Source organism: Mytilus trossulus, chromosome 13 (genome assembly GCF_036588685.1).
Source record: "Mytilus trossulus isolate FHL-02 chromosome 13, PNRI_Mtr1.1.1.hap1, whole genome shotgun sequence".
Lineage (NCBI taxonomy): Eukaryota > Metazoa > Mollusca > Bivalvia > Mytilida > Mytilidae > Mytilus > Mytilus trossulus.
Window position 1 is genome coordinate 4461853 of NC_086385.1, and position 11750 is coordinate 4473602.

The 11750-nt window shown below is 32.1% G+C and overlaps 1 protein-coding gene across 1 annotated transcript; it reads right to left on the reverse strand.

The window, feature by feature from the left end:
* Positions 1–168: 168 nt before the first annotated feature.
* LOC134695348 (rho-related GTP-binding protein RhoB-like) lies at positions 169–11454 on the reverse strand. Its single transcript, XM_063556572.1, has 5 exons — positions 11376–11454; positions 10826–11076; positions 9930–10101; positions 848–1008; positions 169–213 (listed from the first exon to the last, which is right to left on the reverse strand). The coding sequence occupies exons 2-5, from the start codon at positions 11024–11026 to the stop codon at positions 169–171; spliced, it is 579 nt and encodes a 192-aa protein (XP_063412642.1). The 5' UTR covers positions 11027–11076; positions 11376–11454.
* Positions 11455–11750: the final 296 nt, after the last annotated feature.

Genomic DNA, 11750 nt, shown 5'->3' on the forward strand with positions numbered 1-11750 from the left:
ATAATTATCGTCTTTTTAGAAAACTCATTTAAAAACAAATATTACAACTTTTACTTTATTTCAAATACAGTATTTCGTTTTATTAATAGCAACTAACAATCAATCGTTTGATGACTAAAATGCAAGCTCTACTGGTATCCCAGTAAATAGTATGTATTTATTGAAAAGCTAATTAGCATACTCTTCAGTAGCTTGAACTATTTTTTGTACTTTCTATTTCAGTAAAGAGATAAAAGCAGTCAGTCTATTTACAGTGTCAATAAATTGTTATCAATCCAATATATTGATAGAACAAGAATAGTGTCATTTTAAGTTTGAAATGTTATCTTTAAAAAAACCTTTTTGGCAATGAAACGTGGGGTCAATTTTAAACTACACTGCAAGTGTAGTTTTTTTGATGTACCTTTTGACACACAATTACTAGTGATGACTTTGTGTTGTTGGTGTTACTGCTAAAGGGATTTAAAAGCGTTGATTGTGTTCATTTGTTTTGTGTGATGCAATTCCCGGTTTCTGATTTAATATGCTTAGGTAACCGCTTTTACACTCTAACAGAACAGCAAAAGAAGCATTTCATTCTTAAATCGAATTGTCAGTACTCGTTCTATGAATCAAAGGAGATGAAAGTAATACACACATAAGACAGTTATCAAACTATGAAAATAACAGAAAGACTCATAAAAGGAATAATTGTGTACAATATTGAAAAACAAATAGCATATGTCCTCACAATTTACCAAAAGTTTTACTTCGTATTGAGTATAAGAATGAAGTACATATTGACAAAACGCGTAAAATAAGTAAATAAACTGACACATAACGTATGATGTTCTTTTATAATACTCACAGCTGCGTTCAAACATGCTTCTATCCCATATCCAGTTTCAGCAGATGTTTCAAAGTATTCCAAACTGTGTCTTTTACAGATTACATCTATATCTTTTTGCATTACTGGCATTTGTTTCATTTTTTTCAGGTGAGCCAAAATACGTTCATCATCACGGGATTCTGACAAAAGGGAAACGGATAAAGAGCATGACAAATCCATATCATATTGTAATCAATGTTAAGACAATTGTTTTATGTACTGATTGTACTGGTTGTTTATGTCGTTCTTTAGTTCACCAGCACAGTAGTCAGCACTTTGGTGTTGACATGAACATCAATATATGTATGGACATTGTTATAAAAACCCGTTTATAAACGTCGACATTTTTGAAAAACTATGGATATTCTTATCCCAGAAGTCGATTACCATAGCTGGTTTTTGCACAACGTTTTGGGAATATTGGTTCCTCAATGCTCTTCAACTTTGTCCTTTTTTGGCTTTTTAACTGTTTAGATATGAGCGTCACTGATGAGTTTTATGTAGACGTAACGCGTGTCTGGCGTATAAAATTATAATCCTGGTACCTTTGATAACTATTATACGTTAACCTTATTAACAAATACGTCAGTCATCTTAAAATGTTGTATTGCAAATATGGTGAGCATCTCATTTAAATATTGAAATACAATTGTCCTCAATATACCTGTCTAATGGACCACAAGTTTGAAATAGAAATAGGTAGCGTTTCTCGTTTTGTTTATATAGATTAGACCGTTGGTTTTCCCGTTTGAATGGTTTTACACTAGTAATTTTGGGGCCCTTTATAGCTTGTTGTTCGGTGTGAGCCAAGGCTCCGTGTTGAAGGCCGTACTTTAACCTATAATGGTTTAATTTTTAAATTGTTGTTTGGATGGAGAGTTGTCTCATTGGCACTCACACCACATCTCCCTATATCTAGTTACCATAAATTCCAAAAAAAACATTTTGCTCAATTGTAAATTATTAAATGACGAGGAAAACAGTAACAATATTTAAAATTCCGTAATAAATATTTCAATAACTTTGACAAGCTAGCATCAAACCGAAGGGCATCTGCTACAGTTTCAAAGAAAACAACACTTAGCCCGACGTTAAGCGTTTGAATTCCTGGAAAACGTCACTTTGTGCGGGACGTAATGATAGTGATTTTCCGTAATAAGAAATGTAATGTGGATTTTCGATGCTCCAATTTCTGGGTTTTTTTCCGATAGCAAACTTCCACTGTGCTTAAGGGCATCCGATACAGTTTCTCGATTAGATGTGATTTTTATAAATTTGTAATATGTTGTAGGCTTCGGCGAGTTATAAAATAAAACACAAAATAAAACATAGGTCACCCTGCTTGTTTTCGAGAAAATTGAGGCTGAAAATTGGGGATTTGTGCAAATTTGTAAAATAAATTAGGCAATGTTAAAAAATTTCGGAGCAGATATTTTTCTTCGCAAGTTATTAAAATCGGGTTCAATCTGAAGCTGCGATAAGTGACAAAAAGGAAAAAAAATAAATCAATACATGAATACATGAATAACTATACAACTATTCAAGCCTTGCTTGTCATTGCGGGCTAAATGCTCAAAGTTATTATGGACTGTTGATAATTTTTACGGCTTTTAAAATTAAAGACTCGGCAATTTAGAACTTGACATACAGGTACATTTACTGTACACACTCGTATATTATTTCATACCGTATGTTGACCTCTAGATTTATTTTGTTTTGTTTGGTGGGTTGCTGTTTCATTACAAATATTCCATAAAATCCTTTTATTCACCTTTTAATCACTGAGAAATCCAGTTTTGTTGAAACGAATTAAAAGTTAACGTCGTTTTGACAGTAAATCAAATTTAACGCGCATTGCAATTCGAATTAGAATTTACGTGAGACTAGTACGTAAAACATTTTGAATGCGAATAAAACTAATTCGAATAAGTTAATGCGAATCGAATTAGAATTACGTGTGAACTCAGCGTTATCCTGCAAACAGAACTTCTTTTTTGTACATAAATTCTTTCACATAAATTAGGCCGTTACTTTTCTTGTTTGAATTGTTTTACATTATCATTTCGTGATCTTTTATAGGTGACTATGCGATATGGGATTTGCTCATTGTTGAAGACCGTAATGTGATCTATAGTTATTAATTTTTGTGTCATGTTTGTCTCTTGTTGAGAGTTGTCTCATTGGCAATTATACCACATCTTCTGTTTTATGTGGTCAGATAATAAAAGCAAAATCTTATAAAGGAGAAGTCTTCAATTCGCTAACGAATGCTTTTGACCAAAAAATGAAACTATATCTTAGATTTCTTTTATTTGGCAGATACGATTGGATTAGTTGCGATTAAAATCCTTCTCGCATAGCGTTGGTCAATAACTTTTTTTAACCATATAGCGCGCACATAAAATATCGCATGTCCATTCCTCTGTCTGTCCTTCGGATCCTTCTGGTAAAATTCTTGTTAACTTTAATAGCCCTTAAATAGCTGTGGTAACTTAAGTAACCCACAGCTCAAGTTTGCGGACTCTAAACTCGTTCATGTATAACTATGTCCAATTAGTCCAATAGTATAGTGTGATTAATGGGTTGTTTCTGTATTGGCCCTGTTTTATATTCGAAGTTTGCTGTATTGGAGCCGTGACTCAAAGAGTCGATGGCCAATCCAGCTGATCGTGAATCTATAACAGGGCAATACAGAAACAGCCATTTCATAACATTTTTATTAAATAATTTTTAGAAAATTAAAACGGTTGTTTCTATATTGGCCCTGTTCTTTTCGTTTCAAAACTTTAAGACGTTACAAAACATTGCACATCATTTAACCTGTCTATTTCATTATTTTTATTTAAATTTAAATTGAAACCAGAAGAGAACGTCCCGTATTTGCCCATTGGTCAATACGGCTTTTGTTTCGTATTGGCCCTGTTTGAAAAGCAATATTAACTCTTGATTGATATCGACAGTGGAACGTTTTCAGTATTTCACATGCTTATTTATCTATATTAGGGCTGATTTGCTTATATCGTTTAATAATCTGTCTAAGGCTTATAGAAACTACTAACATGACTTTCGGGTTTTATGGAAATGATAAACGGCATTCCTCATAAATTTCAAAATAGATTTAAAAGATCACTTTCTAGTTCGTTAAGGTTCCTTCCACGATTTGGTTTTAGTCAACATGATTCGTGTGCATCGTCTCTTTCCATGGTGAATCGGAACTACTCAGCCTTTCTGATTTCACGAAGAAATTTAACTTTTGAGTTACAGGACTTTGTAACTAAAACAGGTGTGTGTTTTTTCACATTTCGCTGTGTATCTCAAAAACGATTTATGATTATTGCTTAAAACTTTACACACTTTAAACACTTCTTAATTATATTAATCTGTAGATTTGTATACTTTTCAAGTATGATTAAAAATTTGATTTTACAGTTTATATGAAAAGGGGGGGGGGGGGTTTCAAATGTCGCGCCGTATATCAGAAATAATTTATAATTATTGAATAAAACTTCACGTACTTGTTAGTTTCAAAAATTATTCTTTAAATCTGTATACTTAATTATGATGATTCTTAAATTCATTTTGTAGGTTCTTGAATTTTTATTGAGCTTTAGTTTGGTATCATATAAAACATGTTGTGATATATAATCTTCCTACTGAGCAAGAAAAAAGAATGAGTCAGGATATGACTTCCTCTACCCGTGTTATTTTAAAAACATTTATTATGTTGTTTTCATATGACGAATGGCGTATCATGCTTTATGTTTATTTTGTTCTTTAATTTTTTTTTAAATATATTAGAGAAATGACGGAATGAAAGCAAATACAATGGAATTTCCAATATAATTAATATTTCCAAATGACATAACTCTTTTAAAGAATAGTTGATATGCACAGATTTTCGAACGTGTCAATGCGATATAAGTTTTATAGAATTGTACATTTGAAAAATCTAATTAACAAGAAGGACAGTAAGGACAGACAAAGGAATGGACGTGCGATATTTATGCACCCCGCAATGCGTCGCGCTGTGGTGATTTTTTTTATATATATAGTTATTTACCAAAAAAATTACGCTATGAGAGAAGTATTTTGGATTTTAACTTGCTCCTCTCCCCCTTCTCCCCCTCTCCCCCCAAAAAAACTGAGGAGAAAGTATATTATAGTACATGATTATAAAAGTGACTTGTTATGAAATCTTAATTAAGGTGGGTATAGTGTGGAAAGTTGGGAGAGGAACAAAAACAGTCCGCTCGCTATTAATTCAATCGTTTTTTGCCAAACCAAAAATTTCATAATCATAGTTTAGTTTTTCTGTCTGGACAAAAGCATCCTTTTAAGATTCTCCTTTATAAGATTTTGTTTTTGTTTTCTGATAACATAAAAAGTTCAAGTTCTAAATTGCCGATTCTTTGATTTTAAAAGCCGTAAAAATTATCAACAGTCCGTTATAACTTTTCTTCAAATGTTTCTCACTTAGACCACAAACAGAGAGAGTTATTTATGATTGAAAACAATATTACAAAATGATAGGTAGCTCTCTACAAGCAATATTTATACATCTGAAAACTGTCGCGTTTATCATAGAATCCAGCACAGTGACATATATTTTTTATTTGAGTTTTGGAGAAAGCATGACAAAATGCAGTTAATGCAGAAAAATGAAAAAAAAAACATTTTCAGAAACTCTTTATTTCCATATTTTTGGGTTAAAAAAATACCAAATTTAGCATCTTGTCCGCAATCTCAAGCAAGGCTTGAATAATTGTATAGTCATTCGTGTAAGGATTTTTTCACCTGATTGTCACTAATCACATATTCAGATTGAACCCGATCTTAATAATATACGACGAAGAATATCTGCTGAAAACATTTCCCTACATTGCCTAACATTTTTACAAAATTGCACAAATCACCCATTTTCAGCCTCATTTTCTCAAAACAAGCATGGTGACCTATGTTTTATTTTGTGTTTTATTTTATAACTCGACAAGGCCTACAACATATGTCAAAATTATAAAAATGACATTACATTTGAGAAACTGTATCGGATGCCCTCAACCATGTTGGTATTAAAAAACCTGATATAAATCCATATAGAAATATTAATCATAATCCTGATACTTGTGATAACTAATAACAACTTTCATATTCCTTGCTTGTGTAGAAAAGGGGATATTAAATCTGGATTTTATAACTAGCTAACGCTCTCACTTGTATGACAGTCGCATAAAATTCAAACATATTGATAACACTGTATGAACAAAACAAACAGACATAATACGTAAAAATGCCAAAGTTAGGAACACTTCCGATTAAATGAAATACGCACAATGCTGAATTTAATATTTTTGAAACAGACTTCAGAAAATAATTAACATTATCTTAATCATAACAAGTTCCCATTTCTTCTCCATCTCTTGTTGTTAAAAACTTCAACATGTTCAAATAATGCATTGCCATAGAATGATTGAGACTACTATGTCACGATTTAAGGAGATATGAACCTGACGAATTTGAATTTTCCGCGCAACTCGAACTGTTGGTAAAGTACGAAACTCATTATTGTACAAATAAACAATAAATATAGAATTTATTAAATGATTGAATATATTGAAACTTTTGTTTTTAAATGAAAGTTGTTTTAGTGTTGTTTGATGAAAACAATGTTGCGATCGCACGATTACGACATCGTATGATTTCCGGCGCCATTTGCAAACAATAACAGTCGTCTGCTGTAACGTAACGCTTGGTAGCTGCAGTTATGACAAGAATACATAACCATGGCTTTAAATCTAAAAGATATCTGAAGGTGTCGGAGAGTCAACATGCCTGATGGACCAAAGCATCGACTTACTGCAATGATCACAACTATTTTTCGATTAAGTAATCCATTTGATACCCGAAAAATACACGACAACATCAACACAACTACAGTATATAATATTAAATTAATAAATTATATACGTAAAATTATGTTGACCACGAAGATAATCCTTATATAGTTTTAATCCGAGATTGTTCTGACATCCAACGGCTGTTTCGTCAGAAATGATTGGACTGAGGGACCCACGCTGGCGCAGCCACAGCCAGCTTGTGCAAGTTGTGACAAACAGCCGTTGGACGTCAGAGCAATCTTGGACTAATGAGTGTCAACACCATCAACTGAGTAAGGTTAACATCTGCTTTCAAGAATAAAGGTTCCAGACTAGTCATATTTCAATTCCACTTTCAATGGTCCATTTGATAAAAATAAAATACTCTCTCATAATACCTCAATCTTTATCAACTGTAAAGGTTGAAGTTAGCCCCAGGATGTAAAGGGATCAGGTCTGTTTCGCGCCTAGTCCAAATAATTATGACGTCTGGCAAGGCTATTTTTTTTTTTGGGACACTTCTTATGACGGTGTCCCAAAAAATTCAAATAGTCTTGCCAGACGTCATAATTATTTGGACTATTTTGCGCCCAATAAACATGTTTATCGTCCTTCCCTATGTCTATATCACCCTGCTCAGTCGCACCGTAATTCTCGTATCAAGGCTTCATAACAAGACCAGGCATTATCAGCCACGTCACAATGTGAGAGGAGAAGTTATCAGCGACGTCACAATCCGAGAGGAGATGTTATTAAGCTTGCTTTCGTCGAGAGTAAAACTGTCTTAGGAAGAGGGAAAAGACCAGTAATAGAACGATAAAAAGATAATCGAGTTTTCTTTTTATAGATATCGTGAAATATCAGCAACTCGACATAATGTGAAACTTTTTAGCTCGTTCGCTGCGCTCACTCGCGAAAAAAAGGTTCACATTGTGGCTCTTGGCTGATAATCAACCCGATAATTTATATGTACCACACACTTTTGCGCCCTACATCCGTTCGCACCTTACACATTTGCACCCAATTTTTATTGAAATTCCAGTTGAATTATTAGATATATTTGTTCATATGTGTATATATTCCCTAATAAAAAATATATATTTATTTCCAGAATAAAATTTATATCATATGTTGTTTATTTTTATCAAATCGATAATTAATTATTAAATGTTATTTATGTACATATATGATTGCTGTTAATTGGTTTAAGCTTAATTTGGTCTCTTGCTTTGATATAAATACTGCAGATAGGTATGAAAAAATCATTGCAGGGTGTGAACATGTATAGGGTGCAAACAGACATGAAAATCAGGTTGTTGTTGTATCTCCTTTTATGTAAATACTACAGCCAGGTATGAGTGAAACATTGAAGAATTTAAATGAAAAACATGAAAGATCGCAACACAAAAAAAACCGTATTAATAATAATTTATTTTGAAGAAATGAAAAAAATTATTTATAACAATATACTTTATACCAAAACTCAATTACCAAATTATTAATCACAAAACTAATAAAAAGGGTAAAAAAATCTTCAAGTTAATGTCCATGCCAGTTTACATTTACATGAAAATGAAGCTTACATGAAAAACGCAACGATAACACTTCCTTTAACCTCAACACATTTTCAACCTATACATGTTTTAAAATGAGACATGATTTCAACTCTAAAGTCTGTGTTAAATTTACAAATGGTTATGAATATGCTTCTAAGTCGTATTCCTTATGCGTTTTTGTATACTGGCTCTTTTTAGAAGCAGATTTTTCGAAACCTTTGGACATTTCGACTTGTTTTGAAATCATTGTTTGGATATGTACTGACTGGTCCGCCACTTTTAAAATATCTGTCATAGATTTGAAAATAATAAATACGCCATAGATTTGGATACTACAAAACTGCCATATATTCAAGATTTCAAAATGGTAATGTAAAGAAGCGGGGACCTCGTTGGCCGAGTGGTCTAAGTAGTAACTACTATAATCACTAGCTAGTCAATACTGGGGTTGTGAGTTCGAACCCCCACTCATTCGGGTGCACTCGATCCCAATCTTAATTGACTAGGATTGTCAGTTTTCCTATTGAAGTTGTGGGGTTTCCTCCGGGCACTCTGGCTCCTTCCACCAACAAAAATTGGCCTACACTCAATAGCCTAAATGCGATGCTTAAAAAGTGCGTTTAAACACAAAAAAAATCAAACGATCAAACACACACATATGTGTAACATAAGCTAAATATTCAATAATAACCATAATTTATAATACAATGCTTCGTATAAAACTAGGGATGTGTTTTCTCTTAAAAAAAAACAGTTGAAGAGACTTTCATATAAAAAGATAATGAAATATCGTCTCCTACATTTTCTTTACAGATTGAGAAACAAAAAGTTAAGGGATTTGTTCAATTGTTTAAGAAATAATTCCGTCATGTCATGCTCTATGCTCATTTTAACATGGGTAGGCATTATAGTTGTCGATATTTTACACTGAGTGTTATTTCGATTCTAGTAGGACAAATACAGTATTTTCATAGGTCGAAGCGTACGAAAATGCCGTAAGAATTTTTGGCTTTTCCCGTTTTCTCCCCGAGGAGTCTGTGCATTACATTTCATATCTGATAAGTTTAAAGTTTAACTACGAGCAGGATAAATATATTTTGTTTTATAGAACTATATAATTAAAGTTTATGCTAGCTGCTTAAATGTAACCATTTTAAAGAATAACGATTGAAACAACGTTTAGTTTGTCGCATGTGTCAAACATATTTTTTATGCTCATTAGAACACGGCTTTGTTAACAAAGCGTAATAAGGACGTCATATTAGAATGTTATATAAAAAGAATATTTATTTAATGAAATTTAATTTTGAAAATGTAAATTTCTCAGCTGATATGGCATATTTCCCTATGTGTCCGTTATTGGCTTTCTTTCAATGGTAATTCAATTTGGACAAACTAACAACTCCCTTTCCTGTAATTTTCCGTGTTCAAAATATTGCATTTATGCTATGGTATTACGTTGCTGAGTGAAAGCTGTAGGACAGACTCTCATTTTACATCATTGCAATTCACCGAATTGACATGTTTTAATGAAAATAGTAAATGACACATCTTATGTATTCAATCATTCCATGCCAATGGTTTTTTTTTTTTAAATATACAGCTATATATCACTTATGATTACTGTCTTGCCTGATCTTGTACCAACTAGAATCCTTGGTACATTTTTGAGGTGGTAATTAATTTCTGGAATCCATTTAGCTTCAATGTTTTTGATAGAGTCAGGGGAAATTACTGCAAATACCAAAAACACCACATCAATACTGTGTTGATATGCCAACGGTCGTAGTCTATCATAATTCTCCTAAAAAAAATCGATCACACATAACAAAGTCGTACATCAACTTTCATAATAATTATCCCATGTGTATTGTCAATTTGTACTGTTATCCTATCAGTAAAACGACAGACGAATGCTACGAAACGAATTCTGAATAATGTTTCCCATGAAATCTGTACATTTAAGGCATAAATGTTTTAAAAGCATAGATAACTCGTACGTGTGTTTCTATATATGTATATTCCATGTTTTTTAATTTTTGTTTTACCTATATCTCAAATTGCTACATAAGTTGATATAACAAATATTGGATTACATTTTGTTAAACAAGTACATCTCGAACAATTATAAAGATTTTGATATCATTAATTAAATTCCAGTTATCAGTTAAGACGACAGACATGTTTTAAAGTAAATCAAACATTTTTGAACAAATCAACATACTCAGACATGTTGATGTGATTTTAATGACATTAACAATATTGGGTTGTTTTTTTAAAGCTGTTGGAACTATTGTTAAAGACATCATGCCATTTTGAGCTAGGGTTTATTTTCTGCAAAATGTAGAACATTTAGTAACAGCCCTTAGGTTATTGTTGGAGAGTTGTCTCATGAGCAATTATACAATATCTCCTTATATTACATCTGTAGTTCATTTGTTCCCCGAATAAGGAATAACTGAAAAAAATTGAGGATTCCTAGTTCTAGATCGTATAAGGATTTGACATATGAATTTGATTTGTATTACCTGTCCTGCTGTATCATGTAAATTCACCCTGATATAAACTCCATGTGACTTAAAGTTGACTTGGTAGCTCTCAAATACCGTTGGTGGAATGTTAATAAATTCTAGTTCATTTCCAATTTTAAAATCAGTTTGTCGCATTGCATGTAATAAAGCTGTCTTCCCACAACTGTCCCCAACGGCCACAATATCTATACTTCCCATTGCTACTTATATCAACCTGCATGTTTGTAAATAATATCCCATCGAAGTTTCTATTAAAATAAAAATTTGAATTATGCTTTTGATAAAGCAATGAATACTAGGCTAACGAAACTATACAGTGGTACACGTATCAGCACATACAACACATACATACATTTAAAATTCTACATTTTCTACAAAATGCTTAGCAACATTTTCACAAATTATTCCAAACGGCCAATATCGCGCATTTTCTATATAACTTTCAGAAAACAAAGATCAAAGTTATCAGGCATAGATAAACCAAGTGATGCCGTTGATTATGTTAACATTAATTGTGTGAAAATATATAAACTAAAGAAATTATTACCTTCCATTTTGTTTTCCTGTTGTGTCTGAAGTGCGAACTATGTATATATGTGATATATGTAAATTACTTTAGTTTCCTTTTACAGGAAACTTGTCAAGTACACAAATGTAAGGGTCCTTGATTATGTTAACATTAATTGTGTAAAAATGTATATACTAAAGAAATGTGTACCTTCAATCGTGTTAGCCTGTTACACAAACGTAATGGTTTTTTAGAGTCATTATGAATGTGGTGATTATAAAAGATTCAAATAAATACAAACAATATATGTATCACCACAAGGTCAAATTAATGTGTGAATCACACCTGGGTTCAAGTATTTGCCAAAATAATTAATTACATTCCAATTATTTGATTTTAAAATGTAATTAGTTT